Source organism: Chanodichthys erythropterus, chromosome 1 (genome assembly GCF_024489055.1).
Source record: "Chanodichthys erythropterus isolate Z2021 chromosome 1, ASM2448905v1, whole genome shotgun sequence".
NCBI lineage: Eukaryota > Metazoa > Chordata > Actinopteri > Cypriniformes > Xenocyprididae > Chanodichthys > Chanodichthys erythropterus.
In genome coordinates this window covers 22468662-22483713 of record NC_090221.1, presented here as the reverse complement: position 1 = coordinate 22483713, position 15052 = coordinate 22468662, and the positions used below count along the sequence as shown (strand labels likewise).

Below are 15052 nucleotides of genomic sequence, written 5' to 3'. Positions count from 1 at the left end.
GTTATAAACCAGCTATGAAAGGCCCCAGAGGCTACATTCCCCAGCCTCCCCCCATGCCGCTGTTGAGGCCGTTCATTCCCATGGATCCGCGGCTGCCTCCGCCATAGTAACTGCTGCCCATTCCGCCCTGATTACCTGACAGGAGGGAGAAATACACATTTTAGGACCAGGGAGTTCTCAGCGCGAAAAGAAATCATGTCTGCTATGATTCTCAAGGCCCGGTCACATGACAAGTGATGCAGGTTTGTCATGAAGGATGATTTAAGGTTGTAAAACCTTAATTTCAATTTCACCACCATGAAATTGAACACCTGTTGAATTGTTTGGCAATTGATAACAGTGATTTAAAAAGTCAGGTGGGGTCAAAGGTGAAACCGTTTGAACTTTGAGTGTAAACATTACATCATTTGACCTGCGTGAAATCCTGCATTGACAGAGGTCATGTGATGGGGCCTTCCGTGACGCGTCAAATTCTACCCCACTTGGACCCCAAAAAATTCCATTGGCTGGAAGAACTCCCTAGAAATTCTTTTTGGAACCCAATTCAATTATTAATCGCAAAATGCATCATAACCAGCAACATGTCTCTAAAACATAACATCAATTAATATTTTTTTATGTAATTATACATCTTGTGTACAAATTGTCATATATAAAATGGCAAAAAAAATGTTTGTCTCTTTGATTTGGTTGGTAAGCTAACCACTCAGCAGTTTCATGTAAAAATCTCTGAATGTAATGTCGAACGATACACATTACATACACATTATATTTTAGGTATCACAACAGAAAGATACTACTGTAGTCAATGTAAAATCCAGACAAACTTTATTAAAATGATAATATTTGTATTGAAGTACTGTTTAATGGTGATTGTATTTACCTGATCATCTACAACAGGATAACACGAAAGGCTTTTTAATCAGGCATTACAAACAGCTACCCCTAGGGGTCCAAGGGCGATAGGATTTGGCATGGAACCGGCTAGCAGAGCTACGGAAGAGCTGACACTCACTGTAGTCACTGTAGCCCCCCATGCCACTTTGGTTACCATAACCACCGCTGTAGCCAGAGCCCATCTGTTGGCTGCTGTGTCCGTATGATGACTGGTTCCCTGCAGAGCAACAATATTGCATCTCCTAATAGCTGCTCAGTAAGAGTTACTCATTTCTGAAGAAGAGGTAAAGAGCTCTTACCCATACCGCCCATCATTTGGCCACCATATCCTCCGCTTCCGCCCCCTGCCGTTGAGTTTAGGAACAGCTCCACATAACGATGCTCTGCATGACAATTAGTGTTGTTAGACTCCAGGGGCCGTATTCATCACATTTTTTTTATCCATTCATTAATCATTTGTAAGTGTGAAACCTTAATCAGACAATATTAATTTATTTGTTAAAGATTTTTTTTTGGCGTCTCATCAGATTTAAATCTATAAATCAAAATGTATTGCATTTATGAAGAAAAGGTTCAGCACCCAAGGCTCTATCGCTATTGCCTCAATAGTGTAGGCTACAGTGTCTTTGGGTGGATTAGGACGGTTTGTGATTTGGTCTTAGTGACTTAGGAGTCCTCTTGACTACTCGTAACGTTTTACAGACTTAGGAGCTAGTTTTAGCACTAAAATGCTTTGTGAAATACTCTTAGAGCAAAAATTTAGGACTCCTTAAATTAGGACTGACACGCCCATTATTTTTAAGAGTTTCTCCTAAATCGGCAAGTTAGGAACTACTTTTAGCCTTAAGATGTTTTGTGAATTTGGCCCCAGATTATCATCTATCATCAAGTGTTTTAGTAAGGTGTTCAGTTTGCTTCAATAGAAGAATTCAGACATTCAAGACACATTAGCAAAACCTGAACCTAATGAATATCATTTGATTCCAATATTTTGTATTTAGCTACGTTCAGACTGCAGGCAAAAAAACTCAACGTAGATTCAAATGTTTTTTTTCCCCTGATCTTTTCAATTCTGGTTTGCACCATATGTAGTCCTAAATCAGATACAGGTTTGAGGTTTTGCAATGCAACCTCTGAAGTCTGAAGTCATATCGGAACTCATGTAACTTTTACGCCTGAGATCAACTTTCGTTAGTCCTGTGCTGATGGGAGTCATTCCAAAGTTTGTACATTCTGTTAATTTTTTGGTCACTGTGAATATGGAAATTTGCAGCAGATTTAGTCAGTGGAGGGACAGCGAGCTGTTATACGTATTACAGTGACAGTTCTATACAAGCAAAGCTTGAGGGAAAACTATACGAGAAAAATATTTCTCTAAATCTCATCCTCATCTGCATATTCCTTATCGCCTGTGCACAAATTTGCAGGCTTCCATGGCGCATCACCTTATAAATGAACATGTATGACCTATAATATTTGTTATTATTCTTTTGTGGGTTCATTACAGTACTGTGGCCAGTTCACACTCAATTCTGATATTGATCACATTTAAAAAAAAAAAAAAAAAAAAAAAAAAAAAAAGAACAGCCACACGAAGAAATTGGATGTGAGGCCCTGTTTATACTTTTAGCCACTTCCAGAGGTAGTCGAAAATGCATTCGACTGGATTGCTTTCGTAGTGTAGATGCTTATGTGGTCGAATGTGTTCAAACAGCCAATGACCTAATGCTTAAACATTATGGGAAGCGCACTAGCCAGAAGGGAGCGCTGCTCTCTGTATGTTTTTCGTTCTTCTCCGGTCAAGTTCATATGTAAATTGCCTGAGCATATTTCATCCATTACATCAAAAGATCTGAAAAAGCCCATAAATCCTCCCCTCAAAAAAGTGGACCAAAAAAAATTAAAAAGGGATTAAAACCCTAAGTGTAAATGGGTGTGTCTTCCTCGTCTACTTGTGATCCGATCTAACAAAACACAGCTTAATACCAGGTGTAAACACAGGGCCTGAGTAATAAATCAGAATTGTGCACTAAGGCTTGCAGTGTGAATGTAGCTATTCCCACCTAATACTTACGCATATTGGCTTTGTCCTTTGACATGGCAGCCACAGCGTCCTCATGAGTGGCAAACTCTACATCTGCCTCGCCCGTCACTCTCCCATCGGGACCGATCTCCAGGTGAACACGTACCGGGTTCAGTGGAGAGAAAAACTAGTGAGGACAACATGGAGACAGACAGTAAACTGGATGCTATATAATTTAACTGAAAAAATGCTTTGCATTAAAAGACACAAAGTACATAGTCTGGAAATAAACATGTATCTGTGAGTATAAGGACTCACATTATATATGTCTGTCTCAGTAGCTCTGTACGGAAGGCCTCTCATGTGCACACAGTGCCCTGTTGTGCTCTGAAATGAGGAGCTGCCATCTCCATAACGACCATCTTTGATTAAAATAAGAGAAAGAACAAATTAAAAAATCCTGATAAGCTTTTCACTGACTATTTTACTTAACTGTGCACAAATATCTTTGTTATGCTTATATGCAGAAGTTGGCCGCTGCCATTCCTTTCGTTTTGTTGTTTATGTTTATTTTAGAATTAAAGTTGTGTTTAATGGCCGCTTCCTTCCCCGAACTTGAATTTTGTTAGAGTTACGTTTAGGGATGCACCGATATAAAAATTTTGGCAGATAACATTTTTTAAACTTATATTTGAAATATACCAATACCAATATTTTGGCCGATAAATCTAAATTTGTGATTTTACTTTACATGTGCAACAATGCAACATGTATTGGTGATATAAAAAATATGATTCACGATAGAGTTAGTTTTATCCAGTGGCGTAACTTTGTTTTACAATATGTTGTTCGTCTCGAGAGTATATATTAGTTGATAAATACGTGGATCCTCTTTTAATAATAGACTGTCCTGATGGACTAGTGGCAGCATTTTTGTTTAGCGTGCAAGAGGTTCAGGGTTCTAATCCATCCATGTATGATTTTTTTTTCTTCATTTAAACCAAAGATGTTCATCAGTGATTGTATATCAAGAGCAAGGACACGTTTATGTGTATTTTGTTTTGTGATTTCAACCTAACGAATAGTGAGTCTCTGCAACAGTTAAGCGATAGATTGAAGCGCTTGTCCATGTGAATCCGCAGTGTGCACAAGCGCCAAGAGAACACTGTTTTGCGCCTCTGATAACAGTGACAACGAGCACTCAACATGATTTCAAAAACCACACATCCCAGCACCAGATCGCCTATCATTAACACAAATTGATAATCAACTAGAGGTGTTTCTTTTGTAATTAGACATCCGTGCCACGAGATGTTTCAAAAAGTGGTTGGGACAATACTGACCCTTTCAAAAAGTGGTGGGGACATGTCCTACCTGTCCCACCCGCAAATTACGCCTATGGTTTTATCCAAGACTCAGCTTACTGTATTTATAAAGTATAATTCACCCAAAAATATAAATTCTGTCATGTACTCACCCTCATGTCATTTCAAATCTATAAGATTTTCGTTAATCTGAATAAAAGCCTAAATTCAAACTGTTAATCATATAACGTGATCGTGTCTCTTCAGAAAATTTTAACTAAACCACTCAATTCAACCGCTTGGATTCGTTTTACGATCTCTTTATAAACTTCGTGAAGCATCAAAGTGTCAGTTTCTGTCTATGGACAGAAAGCTCTCCGATTTCATCAAAAAGATCTTCATTTGTGTTCCAAAGTTGAACGAAAGTCTTATGGGTTTGGAAAAATATGAGGGTAATTAATGACTTTAATGAATAATTTTTGTGTGAACCCACCCATTAAAAGACCCAAAAAAGGTCATAAAGGCATTGTAAAAATAATCAATCGAGCAGTCTAATCCAAATCCAAGTCTTCTGAAGAGAGACAATGGTTTATGATGAACAGATTTACAATAAACATATTTAAATTTGCATGTGTGTGTGACGGTGACCCACGAAAAGAACATGAGTGTGAGTAAATGAAAAGAGAATTTTAATTTTTGAATAAACTAATAAAAGTTTGGGAATAGTCATTTTGACACGTTTTGCGATTATAACTTCAAAGCATATGCGCATAGCAATTTAACTTATCATATTGCGTTTTTAGTTTTGGTAGTATGATGATTAAAAGTGTTTTAGATGGTTTATTCTTAACATGCAAGTGCATTAATAGAGAGAGAGGTGGGACATAGTGAGCACCGGCAGATACTGTGCGTGCGCTGCTTGTTTAAAAGAGATACAAGGAATGCCTGCATTGAAAGCACAAGTGTACTGCTTTACGAAAAATGAATGTTTACAGAGTTTCAGTGACAGTACTACATTAAACTACTATATTTAATGTTGAAAATAATGTATAACGATGCAATGGGGGAATATTTGAGGCTTAAAGTATCGCGATAGTATTGTATTGTGAGTTCAGTATCATAAATCGTATCGAAACGTGACATGTAGTGTATCGTTACACCCCTAATAATTAGATAACAGGTAACATTCTATTTACTGTTCTTTTGAACTTTCTATTAATCAAAAAAATCCTGAAAATTTTTTTTTTAGAAAATATTACACAGCAAAACTGTTTTCAAGCTTCTTAAGTGGAAAATCAGCATATTAGAATGATTTCTGAAGGATCATGTGACACTAAAGACTAGAGTAAATCATGCTGAAAATTCAGCTTTATTCAATATATTAAAATAGAAAACAGTTATTTAAAACTGTAAAAGTATATCATAATATTACAGTTTTTACCATATTATTGATTAAATAAATGCAGCCTTGCTGAGCAGAAGACATTTCTTTCAGAAACATTTTTTAAAAATGTTACCAATCCCAAACTTTTGTACAGTAGGTCATTATATTAAAGGAATGCTCCAGGTTAAACATTATTTAGCTCTATCAGTAGCATAATATTGATAAGCACCAAAAAAATTTTTACCTCCACCATAGCCTCCACGTCTCATTCTCTCAAAGGAGACTCCTCTGCCCATGCTGTTGTAGCCGCGGCCTCCTCCTGGCCTGTCGTAGGGGCCCGGTCTCTGCATGCCCATGACCTTACGCTGGGGTTCATAATGTGTGCGCACTTCCGCACGGCTGCTCTTGAAGATCTCTATATACCTAAGGACATAAAGGCAAAGTAATAGCACCAGGGTCTAGTGGCACAAGACAAGAGCATTCCTGCGTGCAGTATAAATAAGGCTGTCTGAAAACGGGTCTAATGAACAAACACCCTTAGTTAGAATGACTCTGGGATGACACTAATTAACAGTCAGCGTCTCCGTTCAGTGACTTTACGTAACAGTTTCCGAAAAAAAAAAAAAAGAGACACAGAGAGACAGAAAATAAAGAACCCTTATATAATTAGTTTCATTCAACCCTTCATTATAAAGAACTTTTCTTATGGTCACCCGAAGGCGTGATGTGGTCTCATTGGACTGACACGCTGCTTTCGTTCTCTGCTAGCAAAGCACTTCAGACTGTTAGGGTTAACTTTGTATTACCTGTTTAACTGGGTCCTCATGATCTGAAGTCTTCAAATGGCAGAAACACTGACAGATTCCTATTACATCAGGCTTAGTGCTGAGTGGCCATGTGATCGGTCAAGCAGGGAGGGCTGATGCCAATTAGCTAAATGAGGCTGATCTCAAAAGACCAAATATTGGCGTATTAACATTGATCAGCAAAATTTTCACAGTTGAAATCCAATAATTTTAACAGGAATCTACCCAACTGGGAACTGACCAACAGAAAGCTGAAAGTAACTTGTGTGCGAGCAATTGACAGTATACAAAGGACCTTTTTGACTGTAAAATGTTACTAATGTGGCCACACTTTTAATGAGTCTGGCAGATATATCGATTCAATTCCATCCCAAAATGCTTTGAATGTCCATGAAAATGAGAGTTAAGAGTGAAAATTCACTAAAGCTCTATGTCTAAGTTCAAATATCTGCAAAACACTTTTCCTCTTTAAATCTATAGAGTGCAGCTCAATGGTTCACTCAGCACCAAAAACAGATAAACTACTGGGCTTCATTTTCCTTGTTTTTTTATTTGTCATCAAATCATCTGTGGTCATGTCTTGTCATTTCTGCAGTGGATGATTTAATGAGGTGAACACCATAAGAAAAGCAACGTATCCAGGCAACCAACCAGCCATCCCCACCTGTGCCCTATTCTTTCCTTGTGTTTCTTTAGAGCCTTTTCGGCTATATCCTGTGAAGCAAACTGCACGAAGGCCTCCCCCGTACTCCTCCCCTGGAAGTCCACCGGCAATGTTATCCCATTTGGCACGATTTCCAACCCTTCAACCCAAGGACAGATAACCCCAGTGGGGGACAAATTAAGTCACAAGCCCATTAACAAGACTTTATATTTACTCTATGGGTTTCTCTTTATGTCAAATGAGAAATGATACTATATAAACATACCAAATGGGGCCGCAATACACTTGAACCTTTTCTGGCACAACTTATGGATAATTTGGTGCAAGAAAAAGAAAAAAGGGTCACTTAAATCAAATACCTATTGAGCATCTGTCTCAACCCATCTCTGTTTGTTTGGAAAGCCCCAATAAATGCCTAGATTGTTGTACACCTGTTTTAGTTCAAATCTAAAAACTACAAAAAGGGCTGAGGCAATTTAATTTAAAATGTACAATTTCTTATAACTACATTAAAGGGATAGTTCATTCAAAAATGAAAATTCTGTCATCAATTACTCACCCTCGTGTCATTCCCAACCCATGAGATTTTGTCCACCTTCTTTCCAAATGCAATGCGGTTCTCTCTCAAAACGATTCTGAGCTAAGTTTTTAACAGCCGTACTCTGTAGCGTGCGGCTAAAAACTAGCCTAGATCACCATCTGCTGTTAAAAACTACCCTCAGAATCGATTTGAGAGAGAATCGTGATGCATTCGGAAAATATCAGAATCGATCCACGAATTGAGATGCATCAATTTAGTGTCATAGCCCTAATCAGCGAATAATGTATACATCATTCAGTTTTGGTCGTGAAAGCTCAAGCATGCTTGCTTGAGGCACGAGAACCAATGATGTTCATTCTCGTGTGTTACGTTGCATGTTTGAGCTTCTGCAAGAACCAATGAGGTTTGTTCTCAAGAATGTTTATATGTGAATAAAAGCCTAACTTAAATCTTTTCATCAAATAAAGTATCGTGTCTCTTCAGAAGACTTGGATTAAACCACTCAGTTCATATGGATTTATTTTACAATCTATTTATGTACATTTTGAAGTGTCAGAGATTTGGGTGAACATACTTTCAATGGACAGATATAACTTAATTTGTGTTTTGAAGATGAACAAAAGGCTTATAGGTTTGACATGAGGGTGAGTAAATGAGGACAATTCTCATTTTTGTGTGAATTAACCCTTTAAAGGACAAAGCTGGATAAAAAGTGACCCATCTTGGTCCTTCTGGATGATCCAATTTTGGAGATTTAATACAAATTTCAACTAATCCTAACTTTAAAGATTAAATGACTAACTGAGCACTTTGATTAAAAAGTTCATTTATGTGCAAATGATGGTTTGATGAGCTAAAATACACCGTAGATGTTGGCATACTGTTTAATTGTGTGTAAAGTGGGGAATTGGAACTTCCTATCAAACATACCTGCAAAAAATTGGACAATTTCCTCCTTGCTGCATCCGAATGGCAGACCGCGAAGCCTAACCAGGCCATCCCCTCCTGTGTCTGGGCAGTTCGGTCCGGTGTGCTTAAGAACCCAGTCCATCTCAACACTATTTGATTTGAATACTGAAACCATAAATGAATCGATCAGCATTTTGTCATTAATTATTAAGGATCTTAACTAAGGCAAAAGGAGCTGCCTACCTTCTACATAACGGTGCCCCATGGTTTCGCGATCTTTCTTCACTGCGATTTTAAGATCTTCCTCCGAATCAAACTCAACAAATGCCTCTCCACTTGGTCGTCCTTCCCGTGTGTATGTGAAGTGTATGCTTGTTCCATTGTTCGCAATTTTGCATTCTGTAATGAAATTTAGCCAGAATTAGTCAAGCAGGGAATAAACCATAAGAAGAAAATATGGAGATTTAAGCAGAGGCTCTTTTACCTGAGAAAAACCTCTGAACTTCATCAACAGAACAGGACCAGGGCAAACCTCTGACTCTCACCACAAACCCCTCTCCATCCGCCATGCTGGAAATAAACCTGTTTAAACACAAATTATAGGACAGATGAATCTATAATACACTGCAGTATTACATGGACTAATATCGGTTTTAAAATTAGCTGCATTTCATAAAGTTATATTCATCTCAAATGGAGCCTCACTGCATGGTAAACAACTCAGATATACAACATATAAAGCAAAATACTCATATTGTCCATATATATAACACACACAGGTCCAACTAATAAAAAGCTAAATTAATAACTAGCTATTATTAAACTAGCTAGCTATTATTAAACTAGCTAACTAATAAAAAGCTATTCAGTCAAAACGAAAAACCAAAAGAAGATCCATTTAGGCATAAAATAAATAGGTAATAGTAAATAGTTATATTTACATAATAAATGGGAAACTGAGAAAACGAAACTGTTAGCTTAGCGAGCTAGCTGCACCACATACCTTCTGATAAACCCCCAAAAGAGTCTACACAGCCGAAGCCAGTTGATGTAATATATCAACCCCTTAATAAAGTATTTTACCACTTCTTATATATGTCTATAAATAAATAATAATATAACACGACAAGGTGAACTGTGCTCGCGTATGAACGGGCGATGAACGGCGCTCTTCACTGATCTAATGCGGATTCAGAAACTAAAAGAGGGCGTTTGTCGACACCTCCTGTTTGGGGTGTAAAAACGTTACAGCGCTCTAAATCTATATGACAAAAACATTTTTGTACATGACATTTCGTTATGTGTATTTGTGCATCAAACCAAACAAATATGGGAAATTATGTTTTTATTTACACAGGACTATTACAATTCGGAATTACACCTGTGAACAGTTTCTATTTATAATAATAAACTACACTACTTGAACCAATTTAAGATCAATAACTTTTCGTGAAATCACACAAACCTTAAGTTTAAACCTTATAAGTTTGTGGCTTTAAAGGACACTACTTAAGGTTTTAAGTAGTGTCCTTTAATTTAAATTATTGGCAGACGATTTGTAAAAAAATAAAATAAGATAAAAAAGTAAATCTATTTCCCTCAAAGATCTGGCAACCCTGCATGGTACACCGCCTGTTTTTGTTGTTGCTCAAGTCTCGTTTATCACATGATGCGAGTCACGTAGTCGGTTCTGTTGTTAAATACCCCCTCACTCACCCAAGCGCAACACCACTGCGCCTCAGCCCTGCGGACAGACAGTCTCGCTTCTTCGAGTATCAAAAGACCAGTGCTGTCTGCAACACGCTAAAAATATCTTTGGCATTTTTTTATGTTGTTAAAACTTTGTTGAGCCAAGCTTGATCTTAACCAGACACGTCGTATAGACAGATTAGATTGGATAGAACTTAACGTTATATATCACCGTGTTTAGCGTCAAAAAGTTTTGAGCGCATTTCGCCCACGATGTCCGCCAACACGCAGCAGAGCAAGAGCTGCCCCATTCCCACGCGCGTGCTGCACCTCAAAGACTGGTCTCAGCTCCCAGACTGCTACAGTCAGACCCCTGGAGGAACACTCTTCTCCACCACACCAGGGGGTAAGACTGTGTTTTATGATTATACAGTTTGTTTGTTTTTATTTTTGTAGGTAGCTGTACATTAATTTGATGAATATTGTTGTTGTTTTTTTATTCTGCTAGGGGGAAAAACTTAACCCAGATCTTAGATGGTCTCCCAGTGTGGTCTGTTTGTTGGTTTAGGTGGATTTTGGGCACTTGTCAGGTTGGGAGACCAACTTTAACCAGCTAACCCAGCTAAGACCAGCAAACCATCTTGGGATGGTTTAAACTGTATGTTGTAACACATTTAGCCATCCCCCATCACTTCATTTTTTTTTTAATGTTGACAGAAAAATAAATAAATAATAATAATAATTTATATATATATATATATATATATATTATATATATATATATATATATGGATGGATGTTTTACATCAAAGTAAGCAAGATAAGTTGCTTATTCAAAATATATTGATCTTTTTGTGATATTAACATGATCACAAAATCAAAATAAATGTAAAAAAAACGTTTCTCTTCAGACTAATTTCTAGTTGGTTAAACTAATGGTGTTACAACTCACTATTTTAAGCAATTTGAAAGTACTTTTTAAGCTTGACTTGCATTAATACATATGATATACCCATATATTAATTAGATAAAGCTATATTTTATTTTATTTTATTTTTTGCATTAAATCAGGGGATGTGCATGTATTATAACACAAGTAAATGAAAAATAAAACCTCTGTTTATGTTATTAAATTGTAATGATCTGAGATGTTGTGTGCCAGTGAATTGTTTCACTGGTACAGATTCTTGTTGCTACACAAACGTTTGTTATGCACAACAAGTTAATCATTGATGGCAGACCATCTGTAGCAAGATAGCCCAACTGCCATGCTTCTTATGTAACAATGTCTGGTTATCTGATTTACGACTTGCACGTCCCCAAATTGATACTAGGCATTGAGTTAATCTAATCATTTGAAAAACAAACACTTGACCCTTTTACTTTCTGGGCAGGACCTGCATGTTTCTCAATCTCCTTTGTCCCTCGCTAGAATATCTTTCGCATGTGGCTGTAACTGTAGCACATGCCAGAGGAGCAGGCAATTCTTAGAAACACCCCTCCTCCTCCACAGCTGTTGTGGATTTCAGGAATAACAGAACTCTATGTGCTCTGGAATATGGGTTCATTGGGGCCACTGTATCATGGAGAGCTCCCTCACAGAAGAATGAAAAATAACAGATCAGAATCATGTGCATACATGTTTATGTACATGCATATTTATAACTGTACTTGCTGTCTATAAATAGACCAACTGTGAATGTCTGCCAAAATTTGTACAGATTCCTTTTCATCCACAACCAAAACACAGAAATAAAGCTTGTTTTTTAGGACTTTTTTTTTTTTTTTTGACATCATGACCCCATAATTCCCTCAACAATAATGGAAACTACATTAATTATGAATATATATAGTCATTTAAAGTATTTAATTAATTTTGATTTAATTAAAAAATACTAAAAAATACAAAAGTATAATTTCAGAGAATTTGTCACAATAAAAAAAATAATAGTCAATTGCAAAAATAATTATAGTAATAGTGCAAAAATAGACTTCACAATTTAGACAATTTCACATTTTTTCCTGTTGATTTTGGGGTGACCGGGAGTGCTTTTAGTCTAAACAGATTGTACACTTAGGCTATATTTAATCATGATGCATTATGAAAACTTCATTTTTCTTGAATTCTAAGATGTTGAAGAGCAGCTGAGCAAAACATGCCTCAGCAGAACAAAGTCTTGCAGAAACTGTTGGATGGTTTGGATGGTCTCCCCGCATTCCACAGGCCAGAGCAGCTTCCAGTTGTGTCCACTGTTTGTCCAACCCCGTCACCATCTCCGTCCACACCCTACCCCTCCCCCTCGTCTCTCAACCCCCTTTTGTCCAGAACACATTGCACTGAATAGCAAAAGTTGCGTAACATGTTTTTCAGCCACTGTTAGGTACAGTATAGCTTCAAAGACTGTCAGACTAACAGTTCTCAAATCAGAAAAAAATCTAACCAGGGCTAGTGAAGTGTGTTCACAACTTCTCTTAACATGAGGTTAAACTCGGCTACATCGTGGTGCCCCCGTGGCTCGGCTCTGCATGCTCATGTGCAGAAGTGCTCAAATTTCCTAGAACTAAAATGGGAGGTGCTGAGTCCAGCAATTCAGTTCACCCCATTTTCATTGTGGGTGCTTGAGAGCTTCTTTTCACTTGTAAAATGTCAAACATTTGAGTCTTTGTTTGCTGTCCAATAGCATGGGCGTGTTAAGTGGCACATTGAGTTAGTTGTTGTCTTTCTTTTATTTTGTTAAATCAATAATTGCTGTTTGTTTGGTATAATCCCAAGAAATCCATATGTTTGACTTCAAAGCCACATTTCAACGACTGCTTTTGAGTGCTAAAACATTTGACTTGAATCCTAGTTTTTTTCCCCCTCACACGTGGTAGTCTGCAGCCTAAAATGTAAATATGTTTTTTTCTAGCCATCCGATTGGTTGCTATAATATATGTCCTATCCCTCCTCCAGGAACTCGGATCATTTATGACAGAAAGTTCCTCCTCGACTGTAGGAACTCTCCAATTGCCCGGACTCCACCCTGTTGTTTGCCCCAGATTCCTGGGGTGACCATTCCTTCACACCATCCAATGTCCAAACTGCAGGAACTCAAAGAGGAGTTGGAGGAGGAGAAGGGTCTGGCAGGTAAAGTTGCTGTCTGCTCCAGAAAATGAAAGAAAAGGAAAGAAATCCTGTTCTGTGATAACATTTCCAGGAAACATTAATTTATTTCAGGAGAAACCTGAGGGCTTAATCATAGTATATTCTGTACTCTTTGGAAAACAAGGTTCAATGGTGTCTATATAGAGCCTTTATACCAAAAATCTTTCATGTTTAACAGGTTATTTTTTTTCTAGTGAAAAGTATGTTTATGATCTGTTTAATTCATAAAATGTAATTAAAATAAAAAAATTAATTAACACAAAAATTAATTGATTAAAACTAAACGCATAAAATGATCCCATGATGGGAACCTCTAAAAGGTTCTATATATGAAGCGCCTGACAGAACCCTTAAACGGATAGTTCACCCAAAAATGAAAATTCTGTCATCATTTATTCATCAGATCAGATACATCATTTATACATTTATTTGTTCTGCTGAACACAAAAGAAGATATTTTGGAAGAATGTTTGTAACCAAGCAGATCTCACCCCCATTGACTCTCATAGTAGGTAAATAATTACTATGGTTGTCAATGGGGGGGGGCAGATCTGCTTGGTTACAAACATTCTTCCAAATATCTTCCTTTGTGTACAGCAGAACAAAGAAATTTATAAATGATATATCTGATCTGATGAATAAATGTCAGAATTTTCATTTTTCTCTATAAAAACTTTTGTTAAGCGTTCACTCCAGTTTGCTTGGATTTTCAAATTTCCCTGTTCAAATGCCTTTAAAGAACCTTATTTGTATTTCCTTTTTTTTTAGATGACAACCAGTTTGAGATGGACATTTGAGTCTTTCATCTACCTCCTGTGGAGAACTCTCTATTTTATCTGTCGGGATGATGCTGCTTACCTCACAATCAGCGGACATCACATATTCACCAGATTAACAGGCTTTTTAATGAGCTAAACACCCAAAGGGTGTCTTATTCTTTTGATTAAAAGTACTTGTTCAACGTTTACCAAAAAAAAAAAAAAAAAAAACATGATTGTAAGTTGTGATATTTTAAAGTTCTTTATTGTACATATGGTACTTTTTACTTTTTTTTTTTTGTAGCATTACGTGTGAGCTGGGACAAAACCATTGCAAAATCTCTAATTTCTGAGCATTATATCTCAGCAAACATTGTTGATTGTTTAATGGTAAAGGCCGACTAAATGCCAAATGAAAGTTTGTTGCATATGTTTGGTGTTTCACTTGGACAAGCACATCAGAAAATAGATGTACACCACCGTGTCCCCTCAGGGTTTTCCTGGTGTTTCATTTGCCTGGATTTCCTCAGGTTTTATTATTTTGATTGAAATAAAAAAATAAATAAAAAAAAATACTTGTCTTATGATCAATTTAGAGTTTTTAAACTGCATCCTATTTATCTTGGTCTCAAAACTTGTACAACTCGCCTACAAAAATCATGGGAGCTCCCCTCTACTGCTAACTAGATAAACTAGATCTGCATTTACAGAAGGAAATGCCAGGGCTTGCAATGCAGAGAAGAAAAAAAAACAAAACAGAACAAAAAAACATTTGTAGACATTATGTAGTAATGTTATGAATTATGACTGAACAAAATACTATAAGATAAGTGGACCTCATGGACAAAAGATGTATACTACTGTTCAAAAGTTTGGGTTAAGATTTTGAAAGAAGTCTCATTCTCACTAAGGCTGCATTTATTTAATACAGT

At 37.0% G+C, this 15052-nt stretch overlaps 2 protein-coding genes across 6 annotated transcripts; one reads left to right on the top strand and one right to left on the bottom strand.

Annotated features, from left to right (window-relative positions):
* On the bottom strand, positions 1-10375 carry hnrnph1 (heterogeneous nuclear ribonucleoprotein H1). 5 transcript variants are annotated; one of them, XM_067390473.1, is made up of 11 exons: positions 10245-10375; positions 9013-9110; positions 8772-8927; positions 8550-8693; positions 7079-7217; positions 5853-6031; positions 3239-3342; positions 2972-3107; positions 1197-1280; positions 1016-1114; positions 1-135 (listed from the first exon to the last, which is right to left on the bottom strand). In XM_067390473.1, the coding sequence occupies exons 2-11, from the start codon at positions 9095-9097 to the stop codon at positions 32-34; spliced, it is 1230 nt and encodes a 409-aa protein (XP_067246574.1). In that variant the 5' UTR covers positions 9098-9110; positions 10245-10375; the 3' UTR covers positions 1-31. The 5 variants fall into 5 exon arrangements, with proteins under 5 accessions (XP_067246574.1, XP_067246583.1, XP_067246564.1 ...); XM_067390482.1 differs by lacking the exon at positions 10245-10375 and adding an exon at positions 9532-9966 and having other exon boundaries at positions 1203-1280; XM_067390463.1 differs by lacking the exon at positions 10245-10375 and adding an exon at positions 9532-9964.
* eif4ebp3l (eukaryotic translation initiation factor 4E binding protein 3, like) lies at positions 10265-14658 on the top strand. The gene is made up of 3 exons (XM_067390512.1): positions 10265-10623; positions 13171-13344; positions 14131-14658. Exons 1-3 carry the CDS (start codon positions 10491-10493, stop codon positions 14157-14159), a joined length of 336 nt encoding a protein of 111 aa, XP_067246613.1. The 5' UTR covers positions 10265-10490; the 3' UTR covers positions 14160-14658.
* The last annotated feature ends 394 nt before the right edge of the window (positions 14659-15052 follow it).

What these genes read in the sequence shown, in the direction of transcription:
- hnrnph1 (XM_067390473.1), bottom strand. Translation starts at nt 9,097, where the DNA reads ATGGCGGATGGAGAGGGGTTTGTGGTGAGAGTCAGAGGTTTGCCCTGG. An exon ending in AGTTCAGAGGTTTTTCTCAG is followed by an intron (nt 8,928 to 9,012) that starts GTAAAAGAGCCT and finishes ATTTCATTACAG; the next exon opens with AATGCAAAATTGCGAACAAT. An exon ending in GGGGGGCTACAGTGACTACA is followed by an intron (nt 136 to 1,015) that starts GTGAGTGTCAGC and finishes CCCTCCTGTCAG; the next exon opens with GTAATCAGGGCGGAATGGGC.
- eif4ebp3l (XM_067390512.1), top strand. Translation starts at nt 10,491, where the DNA reads ATGTCCGCCAACACGCAGCAGAGCAAGAGCTGCCCCATTCCCACGCGC. An exon ending in CTTCTCCACCACACCAGGGG is followed by an intron (nt 10,624 to 13,170) that starts GTAAGACTGTGT and finishes TCCCTCCTCCAG; the next exon opens with GAACTCGGATCATTTATGAC. An exon ending in GGAGGAGAAGGGTCTGGCAG is followed by an intron (nt 13,345 to 14,130) that starts GTAAAGTTGCTG and finishes CTTTTTTTTTAG; the next exon opens with ATGACAACCAGTTTGAGATG.